Source organism: Solea senegalensis, linkage group LG3 (genome assembly GCF_019176455.1).
Source record: "Solea senegalensis isolate Sse05_10M linkage group LG3, IFAPA_SoseM_1, whole genome shotgun sequence".
Taxonomy (NCBI): Eukaryota; Metazoa; Chordata; class Actinopteri; order Pleuronectiformes; family Soleidae; genus Solea; species Solea senegalensis.
In genome coordinates, this window is record NC_058023.1 from 51,852 (window position 1) to 73,768 (window position 21,917).

Below are 21,917 nucleotides of genomic sequence, written 5' to 3' on the forward strand. Positions count from 1 at the left end.
ATAAATGAAGTGGTGCATCAGTCACACTGGTGGCTTTAAAAAGCTGTAGTCAGGCAGACACTTGAATTGAACGCTAATGCTAACATATGCATGAACATGCTAGTGATTAGCAGGTCTAAGACTGGAGTCACATTTTGTACATTTTACATATATAATAGGGTTCGTAAATAATATACTTTGTGCCTTGATACGCTATGTAAACATGCTGTAGAGTCATTAATGTGAAACTGGGGGAAAATCTTATCTATGATTAGCTGTGCAATCAAACAATAACAAGTGTCTTTATTGCTGTATATATTTGCTAACTGGAGGCCGGAACGTGCAAATACAGCGAGTCAACATTAGCAAAATGATGTGAATAAACAAAAATACAGACAATGATGACATTGTTTGTATAGCACTCTGCACACCAGCGATAAGGTTAGCTCCACTGCGTGTTTTGCCTTTTGTTTCTCCCTGGGTGCACATTTGCGAACGATTTCTAAAATGAAACAGACTGTCGCGTGATAATTACAGCCGAGCACATCAGTGTGATTTGCCAAGTCGACATTCTGTGATAATCCAATAAAGGACTAACTGAGCAGTAGTTGATCTGGGAAATATTAGCCTTAAATGTTTTATCCACATGGAAACAGGCTTTTGGGAGTGCCAGAGTAAATCAACACCCTTGCTTTTCAAGAATACAACTTTGGGGGAAATGATGATTTCATCATAGCCACAACCCCACTACTTTTATGTGCATGCTCCAAATGTTATTCTCCATTTTCAGTGTTTTTTGTGTGGCATTGTTACAGTGCCACATACAGGTGTGGCATACATATTACAGCATTTACAATCATTTTGGGGGGTTTTAATGAAGGGTTTTTAAGACTTTTTAAGAATGGAAAATGAAATGTATAGGGAAAGTTTAGTTTCCGTGTAGATATGGCTTTGGACAAAGCTGATTAGCCCACTTGAAAGCAGCGATGTCAAGTGATCGCCCCCGTCATTTGACCCTGCTTTTGTGTGGATCACCATGAATCTTGAGTGCTGCCCTTTTGCTGTGATTTCTGCAGTGAGTCAGCCCATGCAAATCTTATCCACCAGGCCCTGGGTTTAACAGCACACTAATTGTGACGACCACTTCAAGCCAGACACCATCAGTGTGTCCCATGACGCTCCGTTTAAAGGCTAAACCTCTGATGTGAAGCTGTGACCTGAGGAGGAACCAGTGGGACGTGCGAGGGCGGCAGCTTCTGTGCAGCACTTCTTTTAATGATCCGTCTTGATACAACCAGATGAAGTGTATTTTCTGAAGAAATTGCTTTGTGATCCAAATCTTCGAATGGTTTTCATGAACGGGGGGGGGGAAGAGAGCCAGTACGATCCAGTACTGCATACCAACAAAAAGATTCACTCGCAGTACACGTTATTGGATAGAGAGAAGAGTAGCTGCCTGTCAAAAACCGCAAAAGCTCACATTCAATCCAATCACGGTTGCGTGCTCAGCAAGAAAACACATCTGCTGACATTGTGTCACGCCGAACAACACGCTATCTCCTCATCAGTTGCTTCTAAGTCACCGCGTATTTCTTCGGAGTCATCTGTGCTGTGTTTTGATCCACGTACTTTGCCTTCTGCCGACCATCTGATGGTCAGACAGACAGAAAGAGAATACAAAGAATCTTTTCCTGCACCTTGCCTGGTTTAGAAAGCAGAATGTATCATCGCTCTTGTCAGCCAACATCTCTCCACCTCTGTAGGTGTCGCAGTCTTGACCTTCGAGAGCTGAACCCTCACTTGCCTTTTCGTCTAGGTAAGAATATCAACTTTAATACAGTTCATCTGCCTCCAACCTCATTCCTGCTGGCACGACATACAAGAACACAAATCATCTTCCAGCAGATTTAAGCAGATTGAATCAGCAGAGGGATCTACCTTGAAGTGAAATATTGCTTCTCAGAGGGAGGCTGAGGATTTGGCTTCATATCAGATGTTGATGGTTTATCGTAAGAGCTGTGAGCGCGCGGAGCACCGATGGGGGATGTCAAAACTACTCTTTTACCGCCGCAAAAATTCGATAAATGTGTAAAAGAAAATTGCATCTGCCAAAGAAATGCAGCTTGATTCACATTCAATTTGTGACAGTGGCACACAGCCAAGTGAAGCAGAGACTTCACAGTGTCTCTCTTATGTCTGCAGCTCGTGGCGGCTTGTGTGTGTTGGGGTGTAACTGGCACCTCACAAGTCGCTCTCTGTGAGGGAGTGAGTGAAATGTCACAGGATTGTAGGCATTTGAAACAGAAATACCTTTGATGTGTTGCTGCTAACTGGCCGGACTATAAATAGCACACTGTTAAAATTAACTTAACGTTCCACTTTACAGCCAAAAACAAATTAGTTGTTTGTTGGTCCCCTATTAAAGCATTCACCAGTTTACTCAGTAGGAAAATAATCAAATTGATGGATGGAAAATAAACCAAGACAAAGAAGCCAGTACACAGGATAAGATGACAGACTGACTGACATGGATAGTACAGAATAAATGACAAAAGCGACATAATGCCACCAATTGCCGTGGAGATGGACAATTCTTTCAATAATTCTATTTTTTTGTAGTGTTTAAATAATGGGACAAGGACGATAATCCAATTAAACGTCATAGTGGCGCTACAGCTATAGTATGAAGTGACTGAAGGAGCTGGGAGATGGTGGTGTTTGCTCAGTGTTGTTCTCGCTGCAGAGAACAGAGCAGGGTATTAATTGTTCCACTGTCAGCCACAGGCGGTCGTCTCATCCCCAAACCATTAATCATAAAGTGAGGGGCAGGCGAAGGGTGCAGGGACAAAATCACATATGCATGAAAGCAATTTGCAACAACACAGAATCTGGTCATGAAAAAAGGCCGATTTTCATGGCCAGGTTTTGCATTTTAAGATGCAAATCTTTTGTCGTTTCTTGTAGATCTTAAGCAAGCCAACACTTTGCTCAATGGTCCATTTCAGACTAACTAGCATGGAGGGTTTACAGTAAAGATACATGTGAAAGAAGCGTCTCATTAAAACTGGCCACAGACAGAGAACAGTCTGTCTCCCTCTAAATAACAATGAGGCCTCTTGGTTTCCTGGAGTCAGGGTTACGACCAGAACCGGTCTCTCCTGAGCCATGAATAAAACGAACAGTTCATGAGTCACAACCTTTTACATCCACACCTATTCATGAGGAGAGGAGAGAAGCGGCCGTTACAGGCTGCAGACTCCACCTACCTCTCTCAGTTTAATGAATGAATGGAGGCTCTATTGAGCCTGGACAGTCTCTGTTGCTTCAACCCACAGTGGAAAGTATGACGGCTCAGAAGCAGGTAGGAGAGAGAGGCTTCTGGGATGGCATGCTTTAGAGGTCCTACCACCAATGCTGCTTCCGCTTGGCACACAGCAAGTGAGTTGTATGTGTGCATAGATGTTTAGGTGACAGTTATGACTGAGAACAGCAATTTAGATTTGAAAACAATTCAGCTCTGCATTCAGATACATTACTGGGCATGAGGCCCAGGTATTTATACATGAATTCTGCAAACAAACAACTAGATCAAGAAAATGTGATAATTATGTAAAACTGAAATGCTATAACAGTGTTTTTATGCACAGTGTATATGAAAACGGTCTCTATCTCCGAGCAAATAACACACTAACGACCAGCTATTTGTCTACAGACGTCCCTCATAAAGCCCGCCCACTGCTCCACTGGCTCCCAGGGAAGCTGAGCTTCCCTGGAAGTGACGTTTTTGCCGCTTTGTCCAATCGCCGTCCAGCTCATCAAAGTGAAAAAGTAAAACTATTCTGTGTCATCCCATAGAGATGGTTAAATATGGAGGCTGCTACGGGAATGCGAAAATCACGTTAGACGATCCGCCATCCGCAATAAACAGCTGATTCTGATGACTAGTGACGCGTTCTAATCGCGTTCTAGCGCACATTTAGTATAGAAATGTAAATACAAGAAAGTACATATTTGACTTTGACATTTTAGAGGAAGCTGAGCTTCACTTGCTGTCTTAGAGCAATCACCACTGCCGATGTAAACAGGAAGCTGATTGTTCTCTGCAGGTTCATGTCAAACGACCCTTTTATCCCTCAAAACCAATTACATACTGTGGTGTAATTTATTCCTATTATAAAAATGCCAATTATAACCACTTTGAATGCATGTGTTTATGTGTTACAGCAGTAAAAAGGGTCAGAGGTAGACAAGTGACAAATGCCAAGATGTAAGGATATAAAATGAGGAATAAAATACTAAATGGAAGAAGTGAAATGCAAAATAGAAATAGAGCAAAAAAGATAAAAGTATGTCCCAAAGTATTAAAAAATCACAGCACATTTGAGACCAAAATCACCACATCAGTACGAGAAAACTCCATTTGGATTTGGCCTTTGGCATCATACTGTAGATTTCAATGGAAGTACACCACAACAGTGAAGTCAACCCCATAGGAGACAACAGGACAAGATTACTGTTAAAAGGTCAACGTGCCCTCCTCCTCCTCCTCCTCCTCCTCGTCCCACGCTTTGACCTCATCAGTGACACAGTTCTCTCCGTGGTTATGCTGCAATGACACACACTGTTCCTCTGACCTGAGGCAGAAATGAGGCTCATTATGTATGAGTGTAAAGTGGCTGCTTGGCCTGAGGACAGTAAAGATTAAGAGTGCAGCACACAGACGGTGTAAAACAAACATGACCTATAATACAGAGCCTGCTCACGGAGAGAGGGAAAAAACACATACGTCCTGAACCAAATTCTATTGTGTGCAAAAGATTTACCAGTGTTGTGAATTTGAAATGTGTTGTTCTACAACTGTCCCACTTTTCATGTTAACTCGTTGGAACTGGTGTCCACATCAAGGCAGCGACGGTCATGTGACGTATCCAGTGAGTCTGAGGCGTTCGTTCCTCTCACGACGGTACGGTTCTGCCATACATGCAACATTCTACACGTTTACAATGTTCTGTGGTAGAAACATTGAGATGAAGATCCACCCTGTTCTGTCAATAAAACTGACAAAAGATCAGTGATGCAGCAACATACCACGTAATCGCTCGTCTTCATAAATAGAAATTACAATAAGTTGTTTGTGGTCACTTTCTATTCACAGAGATAAATGTTGTAAGTACACACATACATACGTGTATATACACACATAAATATAGAAGACTTGAACTGCCTGGTGAGGACCGTGTGATCCAGAGTCCAGATTCATCCGAGCGTGGAGCTAAAGCTACGGCAGGTTGATGAAACCGTCGCGCGATAAACCCAAAAGTCTCCAAGTTCATTATGTTCAGTTATTGTAATTATGTCCTAAGATGACTTACACCACGAGAGGCAGACAAGTGATGACTGTGTGCTTTTCAACTCCTCACTTCCTGTGTAACCTGAAATGCAAACATCGTACACCACAAAAACCCCACACCGGCCGGGACAGCACCCCCTCCTCCCCCACATGCTAAAGAACGATGTGATATGATGTGAAAGGATGTGAAAGGATGTGAAAAGATGTGAAAAGATGTGAACCATCAGCCCTCAGAACATAACCCGTCATACATGTGCGTGTATATTAGCCTGTCTAGCCTCTGAGGATATTGTTGACTGTGGAAGGAGCAGGGTGGTGGTTTGTTGTCCATGCACTCACTTCCTGGACCGCTGCCACGACGCACACACGCACACACGCACACACGCACACCAGTGGCTCTCGCTGCGTCCTGTGAGGATATCCAGGAATTAGGAGACTTATGGCAATGTGGAGCATCAAATTGGACGAATGTCATTTCCCTAAACAGCTCCGGGCAGCACAGGAAGATGTAAAGAGAACATGTGGAGCTAGTTGGCTGATGTATGAATTGGATCTATCTCATTAAAACACACCTGCTGTTTATTGAGCGGTCGACTGACAGACTGACATTTATTGTGCAATTACTTTGATACTGGATTGATTGGTTGAGTCATTTATAAGGAATCGCTTCAACTGGGAGGAAATGGACATTTTTGCATGAAAACAATCAAATATTCTTCTCTCTGTTATAGCTATGAAAATAATTGTTAGTTGCAGCTCTACTAAGAATTACTGTAAGTTTTAACACAGAACAGCACATGAAAACAGCGGATGAGGAGGTGTGAGTGTGTGGTACAAAGCTCCACACAGAGCTTGTGTTGTCAACTTCATATCTCTGCATTGTCTTTGTTTGTTTGGACAAAACTAGAGAATTCAAGATGCCACTTTCTGGTTTTTAGATCCTCTTTTAGCATTTTAGCACAACATGGGTGAGTCCGGGAAACGCATGTCGTTTTAACTGGAACTGATAACATCGTCTTGATGTTTACTGTAATAACGTTGTAAAGTGCTTTCTGGCTACTTTCCTGGTGTAAAAGTCCATTTGTTCTGGGAAAAGTATCCATATGATTCAGGCTAAAGCCAAACTCTATGCTGCATAACTGCCACTAGATGGCATCACATCCCTCTCCGGTCCACATGGACCCAAAGAAAGGATGTGGCTGTATTGTGCACAGCTCCACTTACAGAGAAAATGGGAAACTTCCTGTGTAACAAATTAAGCCATTAGCATTATAAAATCATCCCAAATGTGATACTGCATTTTTAGGCTCTCATGAACAATTGAATGGATGAAGGGATGAATGAATGGGTCTTTTGAGAGTCCAGTGCTTACCAGCAGTTCCCGTGGTGTGATGGAGTTGTCCGTGTACATGCAGAGTTTCTCTGCAGACAGCGGCCTGCTGTCTTTTAACTTGGAGGCCAGGAATATGCACACAGCTCCCAGAAGCTGCAAAAAACTCTTTCTCGTGGGCATCACTGCTAAAAATCTGTCCAAATAATTAATGGCTAATGGGAAGACGTCTTCATTGCTCTTCTCCTCTTCACAAACCTAGGAAGAGACAAATATATAAACAAATGACACATCAGGATTCATTCAGAAAAATGGAAGGAAACGTTGATTTCTCTTTGATAAAAGCTTTAGTTTGTTTATTTCTTTGCAGCTGTTGTGTTGTTGTGTTTTTATGGCTGAATCTTTGTTTTAAATCAGCTCTTTAGTCACAAGCTGCAAAGTTAAAAAACAAAAACCGAATTAGTTCAACTGGATCGCTTCGTTCAGCTAAAACCTCGTCCTCGCCTCCTCTTCCTTGTTCGGGCTTGTCGTGTTAAAATAAATAAATAAATAAATAAAATAATAAAAAATAATAACAATAATAAAGACTTTTTTTACGTGTGCAAAACGTCTTAAACGCGTGTTTAAATCATATCCGACGGTTAGGAAAAAGAAGTGCGAGCTAAAATTGTTAGAGGTTTCAAAGTAAAGTTGGTGTTGCGTTCACGGCCCCTGCCTTTTCCCCTGAGCTCGCTCCACTTTAAAAAATAATTATAATTACAAGCAGAGTAAAACGGCGGATTGTAATGTCATGTTAATTAAGACCAAGTGTTCCCCTGTCGTTCAAACTCGCTGAACGGCGAAAGGCGACTGTTTAACGCCGTTAACCAGCTTAAACATCGAAGCTAGGCTATTTCTTTGAAGCCCATTTTTCTTCGTGGTGGAATTTCCGTCTCTCCCACGCCTCTGGTGAGTCATTGTCATTCAATTGTCAAATGGGTCAACATCCATGACAACGTGACGTGACCTTAACAAGCACGTTTATCAGCTAGTGACACAAAAAGAAAACATTTGTGAAGGTTTGTGCGCGTGAACGTGCCAAAACTAGCTTAAGCATCAATGCATGAAAACGCTGACCAACCTCGTGCATCCAGGTCGCGACCATTCGTCTCATAAACGGCCGAACGTCCTTCTGGACCCGCTGGAAGTAAGAGCACCGAGGTAAAAACCTGTCCTCTGTGGTCAATAGAATGTCCAACACTCTGTCATCAAAGAGGATTTTCGGGTCAGGCTGAGCTTTCACGGTTATGTCCGACTCCAGGCAGAGAAGCTCCATGACTCGGGCCCCTTCACCTTCTCTCTCTCTCTCTCTCTCTCTCCCTCTTTTTATGCTCAAATGACGCTAATTAAAAATATAAATGCTGTCACAGTGTTGTCGACAGCGGGCAGGAGCAGGAGCAGGAGGAGGAGGAGCAGGAGGAGCAGGAGGAGCAGGAGGAGGAGAAGTGGCCCGGACGAAGCATGAAGCAGAGACTGTTTTCGCTCCTCTCCTGCTGCCTCCTCTCTGCTCACTTCTCCTCTTCTTCTTCTTCTTCTTCTTCTGAGTTGCTCGCCTTCCAACGAGCGAGGAACACAACTTCCGGTATAACCTTCAAAATAAAAGCCTCGGGTTCAGGGATCATGTCATCGTATTTTCACCAAGTTTTCATTTTACTGTCATTAAGTAGTGTTTTAAATTTGTAATTTTACTTTTACTTTAGTTTTTTAAATCACATCTGTTACTGAGTTAGAAAATAAATGAATAAAAAATCACACACCGGAAACTTTGCAGTGAACGATGAGGACAGGTGAATGAATGATGAGGACAGGTGAATGAATGATGAGGACAGGTGAATGGGGGACAGGTGAGTGAATGATGAGGACAGGTGAATGAATGATGAGGACAGGTGAGTGAGCGATGAGGACAGGTGAATGAATGATGAGGACAGGTGAATGATGAGACAGGTGAGTGAATGATGAGACAGGTAAATGAAGGATGAGGACAGGTGAAATGACAGGTGGTGATGAGGACAGGTGAATGATGAGTAGATGAGGACAGATGAATGAGGTGAGTGAATGATAAAGACAGGTGAGTGAATGAACAGGTGGTGAGGACAGGTGAATGAATGATGAGGACAGGTGAGAGCAGGTGTGAATGATGAGGACAGGTGACAGGTGAATGAATGAGGAATGATGAGGACAGGTGAATGAATGATATAAACAATGAGGACAGTGAATGAATTAGAGGACAGGTGAATGAATGATGAGGACAGGTGAGTGAATGATGAGGACAGGTGAGTGAATGCTGAGGGCATGTCTGACATTTACTCCCCCAAACATGGCTGTCTCCATGACAACAGCAGTGTTTTTTAGTTTAATTTTTCAAACATTTAGTTTAGGTTAACTGTGAATTCTAGCAACACAATCTATTTGAATATGTTCTTCTAACTTCATATGAAATTTATATTTTTTTTGTGTAGATAAACAAACAATTTAAGATCAGATTTTTGTTAAATCATCTGCCGGGGCCACATACTGATGCTGCCGGGCCAGTGACGACCCACGGGCCACCAGTTGTTTGGCCTCCTGTCATGATATTCCTCCTTTAAGCTGTTCTACTTACTGTTCTACTTACTGTTCTACTGCATACTTATACTATGATCTCCAACATGCGGCTGCATCATATTATATTATATATTATTAAGAATCCTTGACAGAGTAAATGAAGTATATAATGTGATAATAATAATAATAATGATAATAATAATGTGTGCATGAACCCTTACATTTACATTACTATGTTAAAACATATGCACAGAGGCTGCAGATTTAGTCTCATATGCTTTTTTAAGCACAAACTTTATGCAATCAGATGAATGATTTTTGTTTTCACAATGTAAGAACAGAGCAACAAATACAACACACAAGCTTAAAGGTGTGACCTGCAAACACACACACACACACACATGCCCAGGATGTCCATATAAGGAGTTGTGTATTATTCCCACGGTGAATTACCAAGGGTGCAGATCTGTGTGTGTGTGTGTGAGCGCTGAGGATTAAACAGTGACAGACATGCTGGTGTTGTGGAGTAATGTGATTAAAGGTCTGTATGTACGTTGTGACGTTGTTCTTGACTCATCATCAGAACGTTGTCTGTGTCTGACAGCTATGCTGTGATTTACCAGGAATGTGAACTGTCATTCCCAGGAGAATTTCTCATGAAGAATGAAACATGCAGACGAGAAATAACTTTCTTGTTGCTCTTCAACTCTCAAGAACAACAAGACTGGCTTTAAGTCAGAGGTCTAATTCAGATGCTTCAAAGCAGAGGAACGTGTGTTTGTGTCGCTGTCCTCGAGGACAGTCAGAACAATCCACACTTCCATGTCTATCTCTCAATGACCCAGCGCAGCTGCCCTCACACGTGTGACGACAGTGCTGGGAAATGCAAATGGAGAAGAAAGAACTCGCAGACTCGGGCGTCTTCCTTAAAAGGCTGACAGGTGGTGGGGAACTTGCACAGAAAGATTATTAAAAGCTTGCAGACGTGCAGTTGTTGTGCTGTTAGCTCACACAGAGCGACCTCTGCAGCGTTCATCTGTTCTCTGTCGGTTTTATAATCTCACCAACAACACACTTCTACACCTCCACATTCAAACTCCGGCGTTTCAGCTGAATAAGACGTCAGAGGACGCTTCGTTGATTCAGGTGTAACAAACAGCTCCGGTGTTTGCCACTTTTCCATGATACAGTGTCTGAGTAGCTCCTCCTCAACGTGGGCGGAGTCGTCACAGCACGGCCGCACCAAACTGCCGTGACGCGGTTTTCCCTGCGACACAAACACAAACTCGTGTCGTTTTGGGTGAAAGTGAATCATCAGAATCATCAGAATCATCAGAATCATCAGAATCATCAGAATCATTAGAATCATCAGAATCATCAGAATCATCAGAATCATTAGAATCATCAGAATCATTAGAATCATCAGAATCATTAGTTCAGTATCCACTCCTGAATCCACTCCTCTGTGGAAACACATTTGCTGAATGTTGCAGACGACCGCGTGTTTTTTTCACGTTGACGTCACACTCGTGACTCTTCAGTGACGACACTCTCTGACCAATCAGTGACCTGCAGTCTGATGACGTCACACTGTTGCCTTTGCTTGACCATCGTTGCTGCAGCAGCGATTGTTGTTATCAGGTCAGAGTCCGACGACATGAGCTGGATCCGTGGGACGCTGCGCTGTTGCTGACATCCTTATGGCGAAGGGTCTCCTTAAAGGACGTCCACTGACATGGTGGCTGAGGAGGAGACATGCACATCTGTCCTTCTGAACCCGGCGCTAACCTGTCAAAAGGTGGGATTATAATAGAAGAGGACGTTTTGAAGTTCTCTGGTGGTTCTGTGTGCAGCTGCAGGCGTATCATTCTTCATCAGAGACATCAAAACATCACAGAAAAGGCCTCGGAGGCAGATATGACACCAGGGCAGAACCCAGGCCAGAGCTGAATGACATGTGAAGTTTCATTGAGTGAGAGGAAACAGAGGAACACTGTGAAGCTGTGATGACAGCACACTGTGAAGTGAGAGTGGGAATGTCAAGGTTACCAAGATTACTTCTACTTCAAAGCTTTCAGATGATTCATCCTCACACAGTCAGAGTGTTCCAGGATGAAGAGGATGAGGAGGACATTCAAAGCACTGACACTTGAGGGAACCAGAGGTGTCAGGCAGAGACAGCAGCATGTGTCCTGTGATAACACATGTCAGCCACTATCACACAGAGGTAACAGAGAGCAGCCCAAGCCCTGGGAAAACGTGGAGGAGCGTGAAATCACCTTGATCCAAAGATTCCTGCCGCATACCAGTCCAGTGAACCCACCAGAGCACGGGGGCCCGGAGGTGGGCAGACTGCCACCGATCAGGAGAGAGAGAGAGACGGGTTTGAGAGCCGAGCATCACCTTGTGTTGTTCCTGTGTCAGATTAAAGTGTGCCAGTCACTCAGATGTAAACACACGGCGGCTTCAGGGCCGAGCGCGATTACAGTGTGTTTGGGTTTACTGACACTAGAGAAGAGGATGCTATGGCTGGAATGCTGTGGTGTGAACCCGTGGTGAACGCTTCTGTCTGTCACATGGTTTCATCGGCGACCGTTCACATGCGTGTCACACATCACTCACTGCAGAGAGCAGGACTGCATCAATAACTGCAGTTTCTCCTCATTCTATTTTGTGCACGTGTGAATTCCACTTCCCTAACGCTGGAGTCACTCCCACCATCAATCCTTCACGGTGTATTTGAAGCTCTGTGGTGAAACCAGCTCATTTGCAGTCAACGACTCGAGAGATTAGAAAACAAATGCAGCTCAGGGAGAAGAGGGTGTTCCCCCCACAGTGTGTCAGGAATGTTTTGGCTAAACTCAAAGCCATCATTCAAACTCAAATGCCAGAATTGAGGAGACAATGACGGCAACATCCGGGCCTGGTCGTGAACACAGGACTGTTTCTTTTCTCTCCGCCTTCTTCCCTGTGACGTCCGGCAGCTTGTGTCCCTCACTCCCACCAGAGTGTCTGAGAACGTTGTCCTGTTCTAATGACAGTCCTGGAGAACACTGCTGTTACTGACCAGAGTTTAAAAACATGATGAGAGAGACAGTGAAAGCACCAGCGCTGCGTTATCACGAGTTCATCCGCTCACAAGTTTGTTAGCTTCAGTCGACGCTCGCTGTTTCCTCTTGTTTCCTGTTTTTAAGTTAAAGTCATTTGCTGCAGGCTAATAGTGCTGATCTTATCATTTAAATATCCGCTTTACAGTAATTAGTGACATCTAATGGTGAGGCGGACTCAGGCTGACTGAGGCGGTCTGAGGCAGACTGAGGCAGACTGAGGCGGTCTGAGGTAGAGGTGGACTGAGACAGCCTTGTGGAGGTGAGACGGTCTGAGGTGGACTGAGGGGTCTACTGAGGTGGACTGAGGCAGACTGAGGCGGTCTGAGGTGGACTGAGGCGGTCTCACTTTCTCTCTGCCATCAGATGCATGTGTGCACGGTGAGCGTTAGCTGCTGTAGGAACATGTTGGTCTCTGTGAGGACGGCCCTATGAATGAATGAATGAATGAATGAAGGAATGAAGGAATGAATGAATATGAGGCTCTACACTCATGCACACATGTTTAAAGTACTTTCACTTCACTAAAATGTTCAATATTGGGGAAAAATTGGATGTCTGTTGTACAGAATACATGGATTTGATTAGCTATCCATAAACTGTGTAAGAACATAGAACACACACACACACACACACACACACACAAAGGGAAAAGCCTGGATCCAGTCAGAAGCTGCAAGCAACATAGGTTGGATTTTCTGTGAGTGAGATCACTTCCTGTCTGAAAGAGTCGTTCAGATGTGTGAACGTCACAGAAACAGCACGTATGTGAAGTTGTGTCTGTGTTAAACACACAAACACACAGCAACACACACAAACAAACACACAACACAAACAAACACAGAAAACACACAAACACACAAATACAGAAACAGGCGACTGGGCAGTGGGTGCCTGTCACAAGTGAACAAGTGTGTGTGTGTGTGTGTGTGTGTGGTCAGAGATTAGGGAGCTCCTGTGACAGCTGTGGTTTTTGAAGGACGCTCGACAACTGGAGACGAGCGATTGGTCGAGCACAGACGAGTGGGTGTGTCCTGGCAGCGGCCAGCTTCCTCTGTGTGATCTTAAATGAGAAGAGTGACAATTCATCAGGGACAGGATGTCCAAGAGGAAGACACAGAGACCTTGACTCAAACTAAAGTGACTTGTCATTCTCATTCATTCTCTGAAGAAGCAGACGTTAATCAGCAGCAGATGACTGAGCAGTTTCCACTCAGTCATTTTGTGTGACTGTTCCACAAATAACGTTTTTCTTCATCCATTCACTTCCCTTTGGCTCTGAAACACTTACGTTTCCCTCCTGAGAGAGAAGAGGAAATGAGGGGCCTCGCACCGTCAACCGGCGCTCTTTCAAAGTGATGGTTCCAGTGAAGCGAGATGCTCCTTATAGCCGGCAGGTGGGGAGGGTTTTACGGGTCGGACTGTCTGTCTGGGAGCTGCCTGGTGTTTTCCTGTGTGTGATGCACGTGAACCCTGGGCTGCAGCATAAAGAGGCCTCTGTGAGGCTGAGGCTCCACCTCTCATTCTGCTCATTCTGCTCATTCTGCTCATTGGTCTCATTGCTTGATTACATTCAGAAGCACAAGCATGGAAGTCCAGCTGTTATCAGTCGAAGAGCTGGAGCCTGGTGTTCTGCAGCCGCTCCAAACACACTGTCTGTCTGTCTGTCTGTCTGTCTGTGTCTGTGTTTCTGTCTGTATGTCTGTGTGTCTGTGTCTGTCTGTGTGTCTGTCTGTGTGTCTGTCTGTCTGTCTGTGTGTCTGTCTGTGTCTGTCTGTCTGTGTGTCTGTCTGTGTGTCTGTGTCTGTCTGTCTGTCTGTGTTTCTGTCTGTGTGTCTGTCTGTGTCTGTCTGTCTGTCTGTTTCTGTCTGTGTTTCTGTCTGTGTTTGGTGTTTCTATCTGTGTGTCTGTCTGTGTCTGTGTTTCTGTCTGTGTGTCTGTCTGTCTGTGTTTCTGTCTGTGTTTCTGTCTGTGTTTCTGTGTGTCTGTCTGTGTGTCTGTCTGTGTGTCTGTCTGTGTTTCTGTCTGTGTCTGTCTGTCTGTTTCTGTCTGTCCCACGCACACACGTGTAGAACATGCAAACTCCAGTAGAAAGACCCTTGTTCCTTGTTGTTCTTGCTGTGTTCACCACTTCACCATCGCGTGGCCGTGTTTTAAAACCCAAATCACCAAAAATATTCTGTTCGATCATTTTCTTCCGGCTTCTCTCTCTCGTCACGGCGCAGGTTTTTTGAGCAGTGGGGATTGGGTAACTTACTCAGGGGAACCGATGGGGATTCAAACCGGCGACCCTCCAGTTACAGGCCCAGTTCCCTTCCACTCAAATCTCATATGAACGCTGTGTTTAAGTTCAGTGAACTTTACGGTTTTCTGTGTCCGGACAAAAGACACGAGACAGAGGACGTCCAGCACTAACCTGACTGAATGTCCAGCGCTCTGTCTCTGAGGACAGACATCTCTGTTTGTACAGTTGATGATCAAAGTCTCACTTGAACTCAATCATGAACGTTCTCCTGCTCGTCTTCCTCACACATCAGTGTGGGTGCAGCTCAAATCCAGTCTAACAGGCTCAGAAACGTCCTCCACACACAAAACCAGCTGAAATCAAAACCCCGACATTAGTCTTCATCAAACAACAAGCTCGCAGAACCAGCTGGAGCTTTATTACCAACCTCCCTGAGACCCTGAGCTACGAGAGGTGGATCAGGCCGATCGTGATACAACACGCAGCACACACACAATCATTCACATTTCAACCAAATCAACATTCCCACAACAAGCCCCGCCTTCTTTAGAGGGAGATCAGCGCCGGCCCCGCCTCTCTGCCTGAAGTCATCAAAGATCAAATCCTCACATCTTCCCACTGAGAGTCTGGAAAAGGACTGTGGCTCCGCCCACGCTGGGAAAGAAGGGGGTTCACGCGCTGCTGCAGCGGCGAGCTTCAGTCTCTGCTTCCCAGGACCGAGGCCTCGTCCCCGGGGGGTCCCTCTGTCCCTCTGTCCCTCTGCTCCTCATCGTCCTCACAGCAGGACTCTGCAAACTGGACTCTGACTTGGTTCAGATGTCAGCGCGTCTCCGCCTCATAGACAACAAGACAACTCCGTGCTCTCTGATTGGCTGAAGCAGCTCACGTCCTTCATGTCGTCCCCCGCGTGACATCATGTCGTCGTGTCGGAGGCTCGACATCATTCAGTCTCAGGGGTGAACACATGAATCATCCGGTGTCAGCACAAACTGATCCATGACTCTAGTCTGGTTCTCGTGCTGGTTCTCTGCTGTTTGTAAGCAAATAATGCCGTTCTCATAGAAACACCGAGACATTCTGGGATGTCTTTGTTTCCGATTGTTATGTAATCAATGATAACAGGAAGTGAAGTGGTGTCATGGCCGGAGCTCAGGGCCTTTGTCAGGATTCCCACTGTCAGTGAGGAAATGAAAGAAAAGGGAAGCTGTCTTTATGGTTAACCCATGAAGACACAAATACTGCAGCAGAAGTGCTGAGTGGGCAAAGACGGACGCGTCTCACTCTCAGTCAGTGAGACACAATCATTCTCTGACCTGCTCCGAGCAAACGTTCTTCAGGAATCTGTGAAATGTGCTGCGTGGGAGGAGAAGTTTGACACATGAGACCAGGACAGCGCCGTGGGAGAGGTGCGGCTCGCTCACGCTCTCTCTCTCTCTCTGTCTCTCTGTCTCTCCCTCTCTGAGAGAGACAGACGGACAGAGAGAGAGAGAGAGACAGACAGATAGATAAGACATTCCCTGAAGCTATAATCATTTCCTCTGCAGTGACAGCTCGCTCAGCAGCTCAGACTCAGAGAGGATGTGAGCGAGCACAAAAGCAAAGAATCTGTCCCAGTGTCTTCATGTCCGTCAAACTCTGGACAGACGTCTCCTAACACGTGTGTGTGTGTGTGTGTGTGTGTGAACAAACACAGAGTTTAAGCGTCAGCGTCGTCACACACTTTACCTCCTGATGGAACCTGGAGCTGCTTTCACTTCCTGCTCTGACGAGGTTCAGCTGAGCTGATACTAAAGTGTGATGTCATCAGACTGCAGGTCACTGATTGGTCAGAGGGTGACGTCATCAGACTGCAGGTCACTGATTGGTCAGAGGGTGACGTCAAAGTGAAAAAAAACACGTTCACAGAGGAGTGAGGTGGATTCAGAGACGACACCATCGTCACCACGTTCACTGACTGAACCACTGAACCATTCTGTCAGCTCATCTGAACTAATGACTCTAATGACTCTAATGATTCTAATGACTCTAATGATTCTAATGATTCACCTTCACCCATAACAACACGCGTTTGTGTTTGTGTCGCAGAGAAAACATGTATGATGGAGAAGCTTCATAAGTGAGTGCAGATAGTAAGAAAGAAAAGAAAGGAGCTTCAGGAGTTCAGGTTTCGCTCGTAAAGCTTTGAATGTGAGATGGCGACCTCTATAAAGCAAGGTCGTACTTTCACTTTCTCTCTGTGATCAAATGTTACACAGGAAACACACGTGTATTGTGTAAATGTGCGGGACCTGAGTGAAGAGGTCACATGACGTGTTTCCATCCACTTTAAAGAGATAAACAGCGACGATGAAAACTGTTTTTATAGATTACAGATTTGCATCATGTCACAAGAAAGAAAAAGAGAACAGCGCCACCTGTTTCTGTTGTGTTGTTGTTGTTGAGTCACTGAGAAACAGCAGCGGCCGACAGACAGACAGACAGGCACACGGGCACGTGCCAGCACGTCGAGCGCTGCACCCTCTGCTGACACCACAGGAACGCTGTTTCCCACACACTTGACAAAGCAAACGTGTTCTCACAACTGTGCTTTCACATGATAACGAGGACGCTGACGTAATCAGAAGATCAGCACATAGCTGGAAACATGGTGGCATGACTGCAGAGGACAGAGGGAGAGAAAAGGTGTTTCAATCATCTCCTCTCCAGATGTTTCTCATCACACCTGCTGGAGCTTCACATCATTGATTTGTTCTTTTTCTAATATTACAAACAATCACCAGCTCAGTTTGTGTGTGTGTGCTGAGAACTCACTGACGTTCACATGAAAATGCTTCTGCGATGTCAGATCACGCAGACAAGACTCGGCCTGTGGCACATTATCACATTATATCACATTTCATTTTTCATTTGAGGCCCTTCATTCATTTCTGACATTTACAGTTGGATTGGTGCCCCCCCCCGGCCCCCCTGCCCCCCTGAGGCCCCAGCCACTCTGGAAAAAGCCAGTGCATCTGATTTGCATTGCCTGGCTCCTCTTGTGTGTTCTGTTTGGCTCGTGCTGCTGGAGGAGGAGAGTGAGACCAGTATGATGTCATCATAACAGGCTGCAGATGGGGCTCTCTGCAGCCCTCATTCTCTTCATGAAAAGCAGGGAAGTATTAAAGAAGAAATGTACATATATTAAATATCTGTGAACATGTTTGTTCATCTGAACTCACTGAGAAAGTCACTCACCACACACACACACACACACACACACACACACACACAATCACCTGACAACACGACTGTGCTTTGATACACACACACACACACATATTACTCCCTCATTCCTGAGAGCAGCATCAGCATCAGCAGCAGCATCAGCAGCATCAGCATCAGCATCCTCCCCATAGCAAAGAGAAAGTTTAACAAGAGCTAGAGAGTGTGTCAGTGTGTGTGTGTGTGTGTGTGTGTGTGTGTGTGTGTGTGCACTCGGTCACACTTTAAACAAACCTGGAGATGACTTGTGAGCGTCCTCCCAGAAGACCTCAGATCAGAGGACATGAGGAGGCCTGTGGGCTGCAGCAGACCTCCTCTCATTTCCACACACACATAGACTGTGGAGATGATATAAATATGAAGGAGTATTAGGGCCAGCAAAAAAAAAAACCAGCACAAGGGAAAAAAGATCAGGCAAAAAAATGGCCATGGCTGCCTCTTCACACGCGTTGATTAAGCGGTACTTCAGAATCGGCTATAATTATAAAGAAATTCTCTCTCTTTGGCTCATAAACACGTGTTGGTGATAAGTATTAGGACGCTGAAGAGACTGTGTCGGAAACTTGGTTTGTTCAGGAGGATAAACCATACAAACATGGAGGAGGTGGCCACATTCATACTAAATGAAATAGCTGGAACGGGGCAGATGCAGGGGTAACGATGGTTGCACCTGCGTGCGATCCAGAGAGGGTATGTTGTATCACAAGATACAATAAGACAACTGATCAAGATCGCTTTGTTATGGTACGTGGTCAAGCCACTGCAGTTTGTTTTTTTGTGAAATCTGAGATTTAAAAGTGGCTCCGCCTCCTGACTGAAGACAGATCGTCAAGAATAACTTGGTATTTTGTTGTGGGAGAGTGAAACGCTTTAAAAGTCAATTCCTCTGTAAATCTTCAGGTACGGCTCAGGGGAGGGAGGTCGTCGGGAGGTCGTCACTAGGTTGTCGGGAGGTCGTCGGGAGGTCGTCACTAGGTCGTCGGGAGGTCGTCGGGAGGTCGGGCTCTTGACCTCGACGTGACATGGATGAAAGGACTTCATACGTTTACAAACCAGAGTAATAATTCATGATGAATGAACTGCAAATGAAAACATGGGAGAGCCGAGGTCTCAGACATGAACCATGCACTGGCCCATGTTCAGGTTCAGGTTCGGGATCAGGATCAGGACGGTCTGAGAGTAAAGCGTCGACGGCGGTGGACGAGATTCCGCTCACAGGCGCAGAGTTGACGCTCATCTGTCTGCAAACACGACGAGTGAAGGATCCTGTGGGTCTGGCTCCTCTCTGAAGACCCCCACCTTGGTTCTGTGTCACAGAGACTGTGTGAGTTTGCCCCGCTTCACATTCCTCTGTCCAGTCTGGACTTTCCCACAGAACCCTAAACCCTGTGAATGAGAGTAGACCTTTGTTTCAGGCATTTTTCATCCTGATCCCGGCAACTTCCCCACGGTGGAATGCAGCAGGAATGCCAGCACCACCTACCTGGCATCAGAGAGTCTTTGTGCGGAAATAAGAGAGGCTGAAGGACAGAGCAGCTCACAGAGGGTTGACAACGGATCGCATTTCACAGACCTGCTCAACCTGGCTCAGGTCTCTTAATCGTGGCAAGGTGTACGGAGGGGAAGTGAGAAGAAGAAGGAGAGGAAGAAGGACAAGCAGAAGGACAAGGAGAAGGAGAAGACGGACAAGAAGGACAAGAAGGAGAAGGACAAGGAGAAGGAGAAGAAAAGGTTGTTTGAACCGTCTGTACAAATCATTAACTGGAGCGCTGATGTGTCTGATTGGCATGTTTACACAAGCGCGGCTGAACTGTGCGTCTGCGGCAGATCACTGAGCAAGGCAGCGTTTGCCCCCGAGGTGCAATTCCATTCATTCCTGTTTACTGAGAGACTGGCAGAAGATGCCATGTGATGATTTATTTATTATGATTATGATATTATCTCAAATGTTTTTGTTTTTTTTACCTCAACAAGTCACAACCAGAGTTTTTGTTTTTGCCTGAATGAATGGATTCACTTGTTATTCCTCGTCCTCAGCAAATCATCATCATCATCATCATCATCATCATCATCATCACAGCTGCATTTCCATAGCCAAGCGGGAAGAGAACTCGTGACCAGAGGGTTGTCGGTTCAAGGCCCAAAATCCCCAGAGAGGGAGAAGCCCAAAGACAAAAAAGGTGTTTAGCTCCTCCCCTTAAATGCTGGACCATGTGCTTGGTCCCCCGACAGTACAAGACCACACTTCACAACATGCAGATGAGGATGATGAGGAGGATGAGGATGATGAGGATGATGAGGATGATGAGGATGATGAGGAGCCACTGGTGGCTGAGCAGGAGGAAACCTGTGGGTGGACAGACAGACAGACAGACAGAGAGACAGACAGTGACCTGAGTCGTCAGTAAAGCCATTTCACCTGAAACCCGAGCAGCTGCTGAGACGACGGCCGATCTTCCCGGGATCTTGTGTCTGATGATGAGGAGCAGAGATAAGACGCTCACTGAAGAGTAAGAACAGAAGGATGAAGACAGGGCCGGACCCTCAGGACACACTGAGGTGATTGTTACTGAGGGGCCTCTGAGGACCAGGACCCCTGAGAACCAGGACCCCTGAGGACAGGACCTGCCGCTTAGATCACGTGACAGGAGCCCAGACTCTTCCTCTTCATCACAGAGCGGTGAAGCTCAGGTGACTCATCACAATCACACGAGGTCACAGACGAACCCTTACGTGGGAGGAGCTCCACTTTTGAAATGATAGACAAATATGCAAATGCATTTCCGATGGCCATTCATCTGTTTAGTATTTATGCAACAAACTTCACCACGGTCACCATGGTTACCATGCTCACCAGGCCTGAGAGCAAAAGATCATCATTTCCTATTTGAAACCTCCTTATGTAACCAAAGGAGAGCTGTGGGAGCTGGCTGGCCGTGAGATTTTCCTGACAGATTAGGTAATATGGGATTAGAGCACATGAGACGCAACATGCACACGGACTGTCAAAGAGCCTTGATGCTGACATGAGCGTGTTCATAAGAGTCTTCAGCCATTCACACAAAAGAGAACTGAGCACAGACAAACGACTTCCTTTTTCACAGCTGTAAAAATAAACACATGACGAAACCTGTAAATTCAGTATTTAACGTCTGTCAAGTCAAGCTTTACCACAGGATAACTCCACAGCACTGTGTGTGTGTGTGTGTGTGTGTGGCTGCAGTCATACAAGTAAAAGTATGAAATGAATTGACATCAAAGTGTTTTACTTCACTCAATAAGGTTTTCATTATATTTAAGAAACGCATTTAAAATGACGAGACAAACACGCGCGTCTGCTAATCCCAGATTGACTTTCAGTCTCTTCATAATATTCTCTTCAATCAGCAGAGTTCTGCTTCCTCATTGTTCACATGACTCCAAGTCATTCATTAAAATAACCACGTTTATATTCAACCTCACACATGCAGTGCAGCAAAAGTCACAGTAAGCGCTTTTAAAAATGGACAAAATAAACGGGGAACTTTCAACCAAAAAACTCGGAGTAAAGCTGAAAAAGGTTGGTAGTTGTTAGCATGCTAAGCTAACAGCAATGTAGCATGGTAGCTAATAATCATGATGGTGTTTGAGTCATTACATTTATATGAATCCTCTGAGACGTCAGAGGAACCAAAGATGAACAAAAACCTGGCTAGCATCAAGCTAACGCTAACATGGCTAAAGCTGTGACCACACGAGTTCACACCAAATCCACGCGACATCGTTTTCTTTATATTCACGTGATTTCCCAGCGTGTCAAAGTTAGTACGAGTTAGTTTACGATATTTACTGCACGTACGTGAGTATCACGAGGGTTCAAATCCTGGCTCGTCTGCACGCGTCCATGAGCAAAGACACTTCAGCGCATGTTACAGCGTGTGAATGAGTGAATGAGTGAAAGCTGAAGAGTAAAGCACTTCATCAACACGAGAAAAGCTCTCTATAAATACAGACCATAATACCAGCTCTGATGTTATTTAGTAGTAACGAGTAAAATGATATTAGAACAATAATAATAATAAT

The 21,917-nt window shown here is 45.2% G+C and overlaps 1 protein-coding gene across 1 annotated transcript; it reads right to left on the minus strand.

The window, feature by feature from the left end:
* Nucleotides 1-5,965: 5,965 nt before the first annotated feature.
* Nucleotides 5,966-8,338, minus strand: LOC122767234 (G1/S-specific cyclin-D2-like). The gene is made up of 2 exons (XM_044022651.1): nt 7,780-8,338; nt 5,966-6,917 (listed from the first exon to the last, which is right to left on the minus strand). Exons 1-2 carry the CDS (start codon nt 7,972-7,974, stop codon nt 6,585-6,587), a joined length of 528 nt encoding a protein of 175 aa, XP_043878586.1. The 5' UTR covers nt 7,975-8,338; the 3' UTR covers nt 5,966-6,584.
* Between the last annotated feature and the right edge of the window lie 13,579 nt (nt 8,339-21,917).